The 15,015-nt window shown below is 28.5% G+C and overlaps 1 protein-coding gene and 1 non-coding gene across 2 annotated transcripts; both read left to right on the forward strand.

Moving 5' to 3' along the window:
- The first annotated feature begins 1,465 nt into the window (after positions 1 to 1,465).
- LOC149879105 (uncharacterized) lies at positions 1,466 to 5,535 on the forward strand. Its single transcript, XM_090071393.1, has one exon. It carries the CDS (start codon positions 2,048 to 2,050, stop codon positions 2,936 to 2,938), a length of 891 nt encoding a protein of 296 aa, XP_089927519.1. The 5' UTR covers positions 1,466 to 2,047; the 3' UTR covers positions 2,939 to 5,535.
- A 9,176-nt stretch (positions 5,536 to 14,711) lies between these two features.
- Trnac-gca (transfer RNA cysteine (anticodon GCA)) lies at positions 14,712 to 14,783 on the forward strand. Its single transcript has one exon. It is a non-coding gene; the product is annotated as a tRNA-Cys (tRNA).
- The last annotated feature ends 232 nt before the right edge of the window (positions 14,784 to 15,015 follow it).

The following is a 15,015-nucleotide window of genomic DNA, read 5'->3' on the forward strand; positions in this document are numbered from 1 at the left end:
ACTAGAGACTTTTTTTGATTTTAAATTATTTTTAATTTGCTTAGTTAAGTCTATGATATCTGCAGTTGGCTTTACATGAATAAGATAATAGTATATTAAACATGTACTTGGGTCCGTCATGAATAATTTACATAGACCACCATTATACTTCTTTTCACTTTTTTTTCGGGTAACTATAACTTTCGGCATTTTTGTAACTATAACTAAGTGTAACTGTATGTATGTATGTATGTATGTATGTATGTATGTATGTATGTATGTATGTATGTATGTATGTATGTATGTATGTATGTATGTATGTATGTATGTATGTATGTATGTATGTATGTATGTATGTATGTATGTATGTATGTATGTATGTATGTATGTATGTATGTATGTATGTATGTATGTATGTATGTATGTATGTATGTATGTATGTATGTATGTATGTATGTATGTATGTATGTATGTATGTATGTATGTATGTATGTATGTATGTATGTATGTATGTATGTATGTATGTATGTATGTATGTATGTATGTATGTATGTATGTATGTATGTATGTATGTATGTATGTATGTATGTATGTATGTATGTATGTATGTATGTATGTATGTATGTATGTATGTATGTATGTATGTATGTATGTATGTATGTATGTATGTATGTATGTATGTATGTATGTATGTATGTATGTATGTATGTATGTATGTATGTATGTATGTATGTATGTATGTATGTATGTATGTATGTATGTATGTATGTATGCATGTATGTATGTATGTATGTATGTATATAATACACAGTAATTTTTCATATAAAATATATGTATTATATATATTAAAATTAATATTGTTAGTTTATTTTGCACTGAATAATTCGTTTATATTAAGTGAATAGTTCCTCTAAATAAACATGTAGTTGACTCATAAAACTGCTATTTTCATATTCACCACCGTAGATGTTATTAAAGCAAAAAAGTAAATTCATTTTATGCCACTTAACTGCAGGATTACCATTCATTGTTTTATATAAGGTTAAAATAAAAAGTGAAATAAATTTTGTGGTTGGTGAAACAACTCACGTGACAATAATTTACGTACATACTTGTAACTTCGTTTTAAGAGTGTTAATTTTTAATTGTTTTATTGGATACTACAGTTATTGTTTTTGGTAATAAAACTTTAAAAGATATGTGGCTATGAAAATAGCCGTTTTATTTATTAGCTACATGTTATTTTAGAAGATTTATAATTTAATATAAACGAATTGTTTAGTACAGAACTAATTAACAAATTTTAATTTATATAATAGATATGATATAATTTAAATACATGTTTCAAGTATAACATGTATAACATACAATATAAAAGAAAAAATATAAAAAGTTTGAGTTATTATTACTTCTATGCTTATTTTTTTAATTTAGTCTTCACGCTTTTCTTTTGAATTTAGTTTTTTTCACGTTCCATAACGCTACCTTTCACGTTCCATAACGCTACCTTTCACATTTCATAACACTACCTTTCATTTCCACCACCGTAGAGTTTATTCAAACAAATTAATTAATTTTAAGCCGCTTAACTGCAGGATTACCAACTTTTTGAACAGAACTAAGCGATTTCGGGGCAAAAGCAAAGTTTTAAGTTACGAGTAGACTCTGACTATTAAATTCAATTAAATTCAAAAGGGATAGAATGGAGAGCGATAATCCTTAAAGAGCTTTACGCTAATCAATAAGGGAGTTTTTAGAATTGAAGGAAACGGATAAAGCTAGAACACTATTAAAATGGCTGGATCCAGAATCGTTTCTATTTCCTAGCTTCAGTGAAGAGGTAACACAAGCCTTATGTAGAGCCTTAGAGACTAAAGGAAGAGAATTGGATTTGAGAGAAGAAGGTTTAAACCAAAGAGAAGAAATATTAAGAATACGTGAAAGTTATCTCAACAAAATATTCTCAAATCACTACGAAAAGCAACAGCAGGTTGTTGTTCAAGTAGGAAATTGCTCCTTTGAAACTACCTTTGATGTTTTGCTTTCACAACCAGACAGCTATTTTCACATGCTTCAGTGGACACCAGATGATAAAGAACTAGTGCTTCCTCCTCCTGATAAAGTATTTATTTCTAGAGATCCCACATCTTTTCGTTTTGTACTGGAGTACTTGACATACGGAGAGTTATTCTCGAAGATTAAAGATGAAGGCGTTCTTAACATGCTAAAGTATGATGCCAAGTTTTATGGGTTGCCAGAGTTAGCTGAGAAAGTGCAAAAACGTTTGGACATAATGCTGTCGAAAAAAAACAAAAAGCAGCAAGAGAAAGAGACAAGGAAAATGAACAAGAATAGTATTATTGAACAAATAAACATGTTTAAGGAAGCCAAACAAAGGTATGACACCCTATTTTCTGAATGTTCATTAAAAAATGATGATATTGGAAAAACACAAGCTAATCACACATTGAAAATGAAGGAAATAGAAAAGAGGGTAGCAAAATCAACCGAGAATTTGAATAGCCTCATTTTAAAACATGACACATATGCTGCTCAACCTCCACTTTATCTAAAATCTGCAACAAATGGTGTATTTAGCAATTCACAGTTCATCAACTGGAATGTATTTACAACTCGATTGGACACACATTTGCAGTATGATGGCAAAAGTATTTACACTGTTCAAAAGAAATGTTTACTCCAGTTGTTTATGAGATATACATCACAATGCTCAACTAATGGGAATGGTTCAGCAAATGTAAATCTTTTAGTTAATAATGTTGCAGTTGCTCGGTGTTACCATGGCCAAGGTAATAATTACATGGAATCGAGAGAAATACATGACACACGTGAGTTTGAAAATAAAGATCAAATTAAATTTCAATATTTTTCTAACTATCAATCTGTAGGTGATATCTTGGGTACGTGTTTAACAATATTTGTATTGCGCACATATTAAACAGTCTTTAAGCTAAGTTGCTGATAAAATAATGTTTCTAACAATATTAACACGGAATAATATTTGTTCTTTAATTTTTAAGCTGGTTTGTTATCTATTTTGAGAATTCAAAGCTACATTCTTTTTTTCCTATCTATGTGTTTATGGGTGCTTTAAAGAACATACCGCCTAATTGAAAACGACAAATTGGAGTCTTTAATGAACTTAGAAAAAACAAAGTATAATGGAGCTATTTTTAACACTGTTTGACATTTTGTGTTTTTTGTGTTAAAAATGATGTAGAATCAAATTTCACTAACTTTGAATAAATGTGTAAAAAAATATTTTTAGAAAGTATTGATGCAATTGTTGTTTTCAACTTGCAGGGTTATGTGTAAGAGTTGTCCCTTTGTAGGGTAGACCGGGGCACGTTGGCCCGCTTTTTTTTTCTTTAATTTGTAACTTTTTTGCATTTCGTGCTTTATTTTGTTTCTTTATGGGAGAAGGTTGCTAAAACTATATGAAATAAAAAATTCTTATATAAAAAGCTTAAATAAACTTGTGGAAATTTTTAAAATGCTTTATTTAAGATGATGTTCCTTGGGCCAATGTGCCCCTTACTTGAGGTAAGTTGGCCCATGGGTTGGGGCAGATTGGCCCTCAAAATTTACTTACTGTTATCACATTCTTACATAGATTTACATATTCCCTACGTAGTGCGAGGTTCTAACAAAAATATTAAATACCTAATTGATTTATTAGGCTTAATTCTTATCTAATGTTTTGAAACTGGCTAAAAAGTCTCAATCAGATTAGCGTTTTAATAAAAATATTCTATGACTGGCATTTTGTTCCATCACAAATAATTTAATATGAACTTAAAAATGTGCATGCGTAAACGGGGTACGTTAGCCCACATGGTCAACGTGCCTCATTTGTGCTGGGTCAACCTGCCCCATCGCCATGTTTAAAGTAAAATATACTTTTTTCTTAACCCATCAACAGATACTGTGTAACATTGTATATTAAAATAATCCTCAGACTTTAAACTTCAAACAAGATACTTACCTATAGCACTACTGTTGAAGACTAGTGAACACAAACACATCAAGCAAACTGTTCAAAATATACTTCAGCTTATCCAAAATCGATAAAAAGATACAACACTGGCAACTGTGCTCAGATATCAGTGATACTTCTGAGGAATGAGGGGAGGAGTGCTGTCGACCTTCCCCTTGATTCCTAGCGCGCCGAAGCGCATAGTCATAGAACTAACTCAAAAGGGCCATCCTGCCCCTAGGGCCGACATTCCCCAGTCTACCCTAATGGTTTTAGAGTTGAGGTTAAATATTAACTTAAAGTCTAAAATTCAAAAATATTAACTAAATATTGACTAAAACGTTTTGAAAAGTTAATCAAGCATTATTTAAATTAAATTCGAATATTATTGATTTATAATTGTAGAAATACGACGAATGAATTCTTCTGAAAAATATTATATTCCAACCTATTGGAAATAGGTAATATGGTTACAAATGTGTCTATAGCAACTGTCATGGTATAAGTTAATGTTACACTTTTCAAAACTTGAATGAGTTTCTTAAAACAAATATCTTGCTATTGTATCTAATCAATTCCTTAAACTAAGATTAAATGTGATCAAGTCCACTGAATATAAAATTTTCGATTAATTATGTGATTTGCAAATAATTATGTATTATCAGACCCGTTGACAGAAGGAAAGGGTGGAAGGGTGGCGAGGAATTCGCGCTGGGTCTCCCATGGGGTGAGGACCCACTAGTTTAAATGAAAAAAAGTCATGCGATGTTTTGTTACAAGCAAAAAAAAAAAGCAAAAAAATTAACACAGCCCATGAAAATTATGCTGGTAAGCAGTGTTTAAACATTCTAAGTCAAAGACTGGCCTTTTGTGAGAACTATCTTGTAGTTTGAGAATAGTTAGAAAACTTTATTTTTACTGCATGAAAATAAATTGATACTGTACTTACCAGACTCAATTCCTGCAATACTAATACTGCTGGACTACAAATTGCACATCGAGGTAATGCACCTAGAGAGTTTTATGACAAAGCTAAATCTTCGCAACACTGGGAGATTTAAATCTAGAGTGTCCTGGGTGCAACCAATTACTTAATCAAAGCACAATTCCTTGACCAAATAACATCCATTAGACGCTTACTTTCTTCTAAGATAACTTTCAATCAAGGTTACCAGGTGACCCTCAAACACAAGTTCAAACAAATATTTTTTATTATTGAACATTAAAATTAAAACTTGTTTGCGATTTTCATTTTATTTACACTAGTAAAAATGATAATAGTTAAATTAGTATCATTCTGCAAGCTTTTTATAATTTCTACTAACAAGTCGAGACCATATACAAACGCTAATCAAAAGATAACTTGTAAAACCTGTTTCAGAGAACCATAATTCAGAGATTGAAATAAAAACACTAATAAATTATTTCTTTTCGTCGGCCAATATTTGTTCGTAGGCCTGGAGTAAATCCCCCATCATCTTTAACTTTTTCTGTTTATAGCAGAATAATTCATTTTTTTTAACCATGAGTAGGTGCTTTAGTTCTTCTATTAGATTGTACAGGATAACGCATCCTTGTTTTCAATTAGTTTTGAACATGTCTGAAACATTCAAGCTTTTCTTATGTTTTTATACATTATTTAGTACCAACAAAAATATCATTCAAATGAGTTTTAAAGAATATTTTCTGTAAAATCAAGCTCTTTAAATTTTGTACAAAAACTAGCCACAAAAAAATTATTTCTTTTTTTTATTGGTTATGACCTTCAGAAACAACTCACAAAAATGTGCCCTTAATGTCCGAATAAAATCCCATTATGTAATTCGTAACCCAACAGTACCCTTCATATAAAATTAGAATGAAACGATTCATGAAATGCTTGAAACACTGCAATCTTTTTTGTATTTAAAAACAAAATTTCTGAGGTTAAGTGAAGTTAAAATGAGTTTAAGTCACAAAAAGCAAGTTGGAAATAGAGAATCTGAAAAGCCGTTTGAAATGGTTTCCTTAGGAAGTATAAAGCACGTAACTAAGAAACTCTTGTTTAAAGTTTCAAGGTTGCTTTAATAAATTTCAAAAAATCTTCACAACTACTCAAACATTAAAAAAAAATGTTTTTCTAGAAACTTTAGGCAATTAATTACAAAATCTTCAATTTATGTGTTTTAAATAAATTATGTTTATTTGAATTTGTTTCTTGTTTAAAATCTATGAATGTAATAGTAAACTCTAAATTTATATATAAAAAATGTAAATTTGATATTAAAACTAACTTTTTCAAATTATTAATGAACAAAAAAAAACTTAAAAATACCAAAAAAAAAAAAAAAAAAAAAGAGTGATTTTAAAAATCCAGAATTCATTTTCGTGATTTGCTAAAAAAACTAATTTTTGCAGAAAAGTTATCGATGAACTGTGTTATCTAACGCATATTCTTTCAGGATTCAGAATAAATCACTCGATTTTGAGGAGCTAATTTTGTGTTTGTTAGTAACAAGTTTGTAAGCTGTTATGCAAATAAAACTTCATCACAACTGCGTTCAAAGCCTTTTCTGAAATTATCAACGTGATATTTACAAATCAATCCGGACTTTTTTGATTTCATTACATTTCTACTTTTTTGAGTAAGATTTTAAATGAAGAGCAGTCTAGTAACGTCTTCGTATGGAGTTCACAAGCTTAATGACCATTTTATAAGTATCTTTTTCCAGGTTTTTTCAATTTGTGCGAAAAAATCGTTTTTATTTTAAGGTTTTTTTTCCTATGACTTCGATCTTAAATTATCCCACGTATATTCAATAGGATATGGAGCTTGTGATTGCAACTGTAAGACACGGGGGGGGGGGGGGGGAATGTTATTTCCCTGAAACTGTATTATGAACAATTTTTGCAGTGTGTTTTTATGAGGTGGGGTATCTAAGAAAAAAGCATATCAAAGATTCTGCTTGAGAAAAAATATTTGTAAAAACCTTTATAGAGGATGTATACCTAAAATGCAAATAAGATTATTTTTACCACCACTAAGGACGTCAGGAACAACGAAAGGAACACAAGGAAGCATTTTGTTTAGTGTTAATTTTGGAAACATACAGCTTCTCTAACTTTTGTATTGCATGGTTCAGAAAAATAATTATTAAAATTAAGATCAGTGGAAAAATTGTGTTGGCCCTTAATTTCTATGCCAATATTTAGTTCGTCATCGAACTTTGACTTTTTTTCTATAACTGTCCGCTTATCCAATAGCTGTTCCATTTCTCACCACCCCTGTCCCACTTTTCACCACTAAATATAAAATGTTCGTTTTCTAAGTTATCAAAATTAAGTAATAACATATAAAACTATTTAAAAAAAGTTTAAAATTCTAACATGCTTGTTCATCATGTTTAGTGAGTTCGAGTTTTAAAAATTTTCAAATAGTTCGAGTTCAAGTTTATCAAGTTTCAATTTTATTCAAATATTTCAATCGAGTTACACAAGTTTTTCAATTTTATAAATTTTATTAAAGTTATTTAACAAGCACAATGAATATTGTTAGATTTAATTAGCAAAGGATTCAGACTTTGACAAGCTTGTTCCAAGTCCATTTGAGTTTACAGTGTTAAAGCCGGTATTCCGATTCTGGACCAATTTGATTTGTTCCCTGAACTTTTATCAGGGCAGAAAAAGCCAAGACGTCAACTAATCATTCTTTCTTTGTTCAGAATCCATACAATAATCACCTAAGTAATTGATTCTAACCAAAGCTGCAAAGAGTTTACAAAAATTTTCTTAAAAACATTTTTTTCTACTATCCAAATCCGGAATCAGAGTTTGTTGAGCATTCAATGGCACACATCCTGGATGCAATCATAAAAGGCCTTCTCTTAAAGTACTTGGAAAAGTATCAGGTTATCCAAAAATTAATCTTAGTAACTTATAATTAAACAAAAGAACAAACGTTCATGTAAACAAACACTGTTGAAAAATTTGTTTATGTTCCATAGAATATTGTCTTTGTCAATCTTTAACTTTTCATTATTAGATTGATTTAAAAACAAATTACGGAATACTACTTCAAATTTTGAGGTTTATATTTACTATTGTTTTGAAGAAAAAAAGTTAAAGCTATGAATTTAATCATTCTTTTAAGAGTAATGTAAAAATTAAAAGTAGGAACACTAAATGTTTAAACTAGAAAACAGGAAAAAATATTTATAAAAATGAAAATAACAAATAACAAGATTTTAGAAACCAATCAAATTTTTTCTGCAAGTTTTGCAAGTTCAAATAGTTCAAATATTTGATAATCAAATAATTCAAGTTTAATCGAATTTTTTTAATTTATTAAGTTTCATATTGGAACTCGCATATTCCTAGTTTAATAGGGATACATATATACATACATACATACATACATACATACATACATACATACATACATACATACATACATACATACATACATACATACATACATACATACATACATACATACATACATACATACATACATACATACATACATACATACATACATACATACATACATACATACATACATACATACATACATACATACATACATACATACATACATACATACATACATACATACATACATACATACATACATACATACATACATACATACATACATACATACATACATACATACATACATACATACATACATACATACATACATACATACATACATACATACATACATACATACATACATACATACATACATACATACATACATACATACATACATACATACATACATACATACATACATACATACATACATACATACATACATACATACATACATACATACATACATACATACATACATACATACATACATACATACATACATACATATATATATATATATATATATATATATATATATATATCATTTCGAGTGAGGCTATTTTTTATAGAAAATTAATGGGTTCTTTGTATAGCTCTTTCCATATAAACCTAAAGCACTCAGAGGACGTATCACAATTTCAACACCACCACAGTTAATCCTGTATCTTTTGAGGATGAGTGTGACCATTTGATAAGTTGGATTTGCCCTATAAGTTTTTTTGAGAGCTTTGTGATGATTCTATCTTCTCTATCTTTTATAACATGCTCTTTGTAACGTTTAATGAGATTAGCAGCCTGGAAACTCCAAGTGGAGCTGAAGCTAGACGCCGAGATAAACTTCTCCAAACTTGAATAGTGGGTTCCTGCTTCTTTTGCAAATTTCCTATTAATCTTCCCATGTGTATTTTCCCTGAAATGTTTTTAAAATTTGTGAAATGCCACAATAAAAGAAAGAATGTCGTTTAATATTGTCTATTGTTTCAGATGTTGGAATGAAATTTCAATTGCTAAGCTGGTTGTAATATTTACATTTATTTGATACATCAGACTTTTTATCTTTAAGTTCAGATTTTACATTCCAAATTAGAAAAATACAGCTTTTAAGCATTTAATATATCCTTTTAGAAATTGTATTGCATAATAAAGCAAGATCAGCATTTTGTGCTTGCTTACTTTTTATTTGCATGCTGATCTGTAATATAAAGATAGAAAAAGGTTTATTGATTCTATTAATTGCTATATATTTAAATTTAGGATTTTTAATAAACAGTTAAACAATATTCTTAATAAGTGTAAAAACAGCACATTTAGCTTTAGTGCAGTGGTATAGCAAATATTGACAATACATTAGAGTCAGTGCAATATAGTTAAATCGATATAATAGTAGCATATTTGCTTTTTATTTTTAAGACAACTTTAAGCTTTTATGCAATGTGAAAATAATTAGGTTTCTTTTTAGGTTTCAATAGGAAAATTCTAGTATGAAAACTAATTTAATACCTTTTCTTTTCTTTTAACAAAATTAGATTTTAATTTTAAAATTCGTTTTTAAATATTCTTTACTATAGATATATGTCAAACTTTTTACCTTACCAATTATTTAATAGCCAATCATCATGGAGTTAAATAAATTAATTAAGGAAGGAGTGATTAAAAAAATAACCTTCTGTTTATGTGTAAATAAATAGGTATTTTAAAACAAATTTTAAATTTCAGCTTTAGGGAAGCTTTGAATTTTTACGGTAAAAATATACAATTTAAATCAAGAACTAATTTGTTTAAGCTATAAAATATATTTGATGAAGGATGCATAAATTAACTATTTCATAACTCAGAGGGCAGAGGGATTATCTTGTACTTTCCATAAGGCTAAACACTTCTTTGAATAGGTTACTCATAAAAAAATCACCAACATAATGGGCATATTACATAAAGCTACATAATAAAGTAGTAGCTTTAGGCACATTTGAAACATTACAAAAAGTAGGCAATTAAGTTTTAAATGATCGGGTCAAAATGAAATTGCATACCCCATCGATTTGTTAGTTGTTGCAGAAAGCTTTGCAATAATTTTTATCTTTTTTAAACATTTTCATGCATGACCAGCTTGAAATTTTGTCTAGGCATGCAAAATACATATATTAATTTAAAAAGCTCTAAATCTAACTTAACAAAAATGATAAGAAGCAAATCAATTAAGCCTACAAAAGCATAATTTTAAACTAATGGTGATTGAGCCTCTACTAAAGCATAATTTTAAACCAATGATGGTTGAGCCTCTAAAGTAGGGCTTCTTAATTCCCGGGATTCCGGGACAAAAATAATTAATTTCCCGGGATCCCGGGAAATCCCGGGATTAGGTCACAAGCAAGCATTTATCCAATTAGGTGGGGAAATGTGTAAATTCAAACAAATACAAAAAAAAACGCCGTTTTAATACTATTTCTTTTAACACTAAAAAAAATAGTATTAAAAAGGCGTTTTTTTTTTGTATTTGTTTGATCATCTTCTAAGACTCTTAAAACAAAACAAATATAAACTTCAATAACATTATATTTTTTATACAGATTAATTTTTAAAACAATTTTTTAAAAAACATAAATTGTCAATAGCGTTATTACTTAACAATTTTAAATGAAGTGTTAATTCAGATGTTGTCTTCAAATTTGGTTCGGGCATAAACAACATTTCAGTCCCATTATTACTGGATTCTAATTCCTCAATTTCAGCGGAATTTCCACCACCATCAATATCCTCAACAAATAGCATCGAAAATAATTTTTTAGCCGTAGCTTGAAGGACTGATTTGGAAGGCAATAATAATACAGAATCTATGTCCGATTCGTGTTTATAATTTGATGGATTATTTAAATATTTTAGCAAGCCAATTAAATTTTTATTTCGTCTTTCAAGAATTCTCTGTTGCACATAATGCAGCATTTTAGCCAAAAAACAATCTTTATTTTTGCGCAAAACATCTAATATTAACACTAATACACCCTCTGCATCAAGTAGGGATGCGTTGCGTCAGTCAAGTCTTTCAATTCCCAATTTAATTGGTTGTAACGCTGTTACTACAGTCTTCACGACTAAATATTCATCTTCCAAAATATTGTTAATATTGTTGTGTTTAAAATCTATCAATGCTTTTAATATACATATTTTTAATGCAATAAATCGCTCCAACATTGCAAGAAGGCTATTCCACCTTGTCTTTACATCCAGTATTAACTTGAGTTCTTTATTGTATGTAGTTTTTACGTATTTTTGTAAAACTTCATTTTTGAGTGGTGATTTTCGAAACATTCGTACAATTCTCCGGACCTTTTGAATTGTTTGTGCAATACTTATGTGGCCTAATAATTCGTCAGTGATCTCAACGTCTCGCAAATTTAATAAATCGTTGTTTTGGCTTGACTGTAAATCCACTGAAGTTATAAAATCGATTTCTTCAGACTCGTCATCTTCACTATTATTTTCATCAGAACTCTGGCTGTCTGATGCATTACACTCACTGCCTGATGAATTTGAAATCACTGATTTTTTGTAGAGAACATCACAAACTGCTAAATGTAGTCCAGTGGCATAACAAAGTTGATGCTCCATCCCGCTTAATCTTCCATATTTTTTCATAACTGATGCACCGTCAGTTACACTAGAAATTATATGCTTCTTTGTAGATAAATTAAATTCGGATAACTTATTTTCAACCATATCAATATTTTTTTCAGCTGGAAGCGACCCAACTATTCGAATCATGCCTAAGTTCCAAAGCCTAGTTAATGAATGCACATTTAAATTCAAACAGCGACGATTTTTTAAAGATGTGCATTTGTCCATCGAAATAGAGATTCTTGAGCCACCTTGAATTTGCATAGTGATTTCCTTAAGCACTCCTTGTTTTGCTAGATGGTATTGACTTTTCACCAAGTTCATTACATGTTAAGGGTTTATTTGGCAATATCATTACTTTATCAGATAAAGATTTTCTTATAAATACAGATTTTGCAATAGCATTATTAGAAAAGCCATCTACAGCCGCCAATTTTGAAACAACTTCTTCTATAGTTTCTTTTTTAATAAATGACGTAATTTTAGGTTGAGCATTTCTAACTTCAAAATTTGTTTCTTTGTCTGACCTTTTTTTCGTTACTTCAATTTCGACTTCCTTGTGAGGATTTTTTTAATAACGAAGAAGAACACTTGTTGAAAATCCTTTACACATTATTGTTGTTTTACATATATTACAAGTGGCAGATTCTGTGTTTTTTTCTTTGGAAAAATTTGCCTTAGTTCCACTTGACATGATGCGGTATATTTATTATCCTACTAATTAAATAGATAAAAATATACTAAAATATAAAACTATATTACCTACAATAAAAATCTCGAAATAGTGTGCTGATTATTGATAAATTATTTTAAATTAGTTGTAATTACTAAACATATATTTTAAACTTCACTTACTTGGTTAGTCACCAATACTTTGCAGTTTTGGTTTGTGTCTAAGATAGATAAAATATTATTATTGAATTTGATTTATAAATTGATTTGGTTTATTATTTAAGCTTTATATGCTGTAAGTTACAACATATAAAATTTAAATAAGTAAATCAAATCTATTTATAAATCAAATTCAATAACAATATTTTATCTATCTTAGACACAAACCAAAACTGCAAAATATTGGTGATTTAGTTGCCCTCTATAATATATCTTCCTAATTTTTATAGAAACTTACAAAAAGGAAAATGAAGTAATTGGTACTCAAATTTTGAGTAATAATATCTTTACAAGTATTTTAAATATGTTTTTAAAAATTACCGGGATTCCCGGGAAATTTCAGTAAAATCCCGGATAACGGGATGGTTTTTTACCTCCGGGATCCCGGGATCCCGTTTTAGAAACTCTACTCTAAAGTGACTTATTAGTCTTAATGAATAAACTAACCAGAGTGCATATATAAGTTAATAAATTATTAAAACAATAAAGTTGGCAATTTCCAAACATTAGCAAATGCCTATTTTGCAATTCTAAGAGAAAAATACTTCTCTCAAAAGTTTCCCCATGATGTTTATTTCTTTTGCTACAGCATAAATTCATCACTTCAGAAAATGTTTGAAATAAATATCATACAATATTTTGCTTTTGTTTAAAAAAGATAGCTAAACATTTAACAAAGTTTAACAAACTTTTCAAAGACTCTTTCTAAAGATAATCTTTCTAAAGATAATTTTTCTAAAGATAATCTTTCTAAAGAAGGTCCAAATATTTCTGTTTAAACATCATTTTTTAAGTTAAAAAACTCATAAATTTAAAATAAACCATTATCTGTTAGTCTTAATACATGCATTATTACACTTGCATAATATATTTACTTTAATATGTTTAGAAAAATAAATTATGCACTATTTTTACATTACCCTTGAACTGTCTTTTTTATCCACCTTAGGAAGTACAATTCTAAAGAAAAAAGTCTTTCTTGGGCAAGCCAAGATAAGTTACATGGATTATTGTCTCGTGATTTTATTAAATTAAAATCAAACATCAACACATGATTTTATGTGTATAATAACTTTATGTGTATAATAACTTTATGTGTATAATAACTTTATGTGTATAATAACTTTATGTGTATAATAACTTTATGTGTATAATAACTTTATGTGTGTAATAACTTTATGTGTATAATAACTTTATGTGTATAATAACTTAAAATGATGATATTATTGATTATTTATGCGTATAATAACTTAAAATGATGATATTATTGATTATTTAAATGCTCATTTACCAGTCATAAAGCTGTGAAAACTTTATCAAAAAACATTCTTTACTTAAAATCTCAGATATTAAATTTATTTGTTTTATATTTTTAAAACAGGTTGTATAAAAATAGAAATATTTTTAGATACAAATATATTTTAAAATGGCAATATTTTAAACTGTTTTTCAGCATGTTTCAAATATTCTTTGATCATTATAATGCTATTAAGAAGTCAAATATTACATTTAAAAAAACTGATGTAATGTGTACAGAATAACAATAAATAACAGTTGTAATATTCTATATAAATTTTTTTTAAAGCTTGTCAGTTAATTATTGGGGACAAGAAAGTTTGGAAATAAATATCACAAAAAAACTTGACAGAATTTCATTTTAGGTTGAAACATCTAGTGTAAATGTTTCAACCTAAAATGAAATTATGCATAATTATGTAGATTGAGAAAAAAAAAAAAAAAGCTCTTGAAAAAAGGGAAAAAAGTCTTTTCATTAACTTCACTAAATATCGAAAGAAAAATTTTAACAGCTGTTTAAACAGCATTTAAATTAGAATTATTAATATATTTAAAACAACATTGTGTTAATGGCGGGGATATAGCTCAGTGGTAGAGCATTCGACTGCAGATCGAGAGGTCCCCGGTTCAAACCCGGGTGTCCCCTTTTTATCTCTGTACTATATTTTTTTAGAGACTAATCAGATTTTAAAATTTTTCGTAATAAGCCGTTTTTAATTTTTCTCTTATGATAATAGTTTTAAAAAATCTTAATACAATCCGAGTATTTAATTTTTTATGATAAATATTCATGTATCAATTTGTTCAAAAACCAATTTCATTATGAAAATAAAATACGAGTTACAAATTTTTATTAAAAAAAAAAGGAAATTAATAGC

This window comes from Hydra viridissima, unplaced genomic scaffold (assembly GCF_058129835.1).
Source record: "Hydra viridissima isolate aposymbiotic clone 2 unplaced genomic scaffold, HvirCarnegie_v1 scaffold_14, whole genome shotgun sequence".
NCBI lineage: Eukaryota > Metazoa > Cnidaria > Hydrozoa > Anthoathecata > Hydridae > Hydra > Hydra viridissima.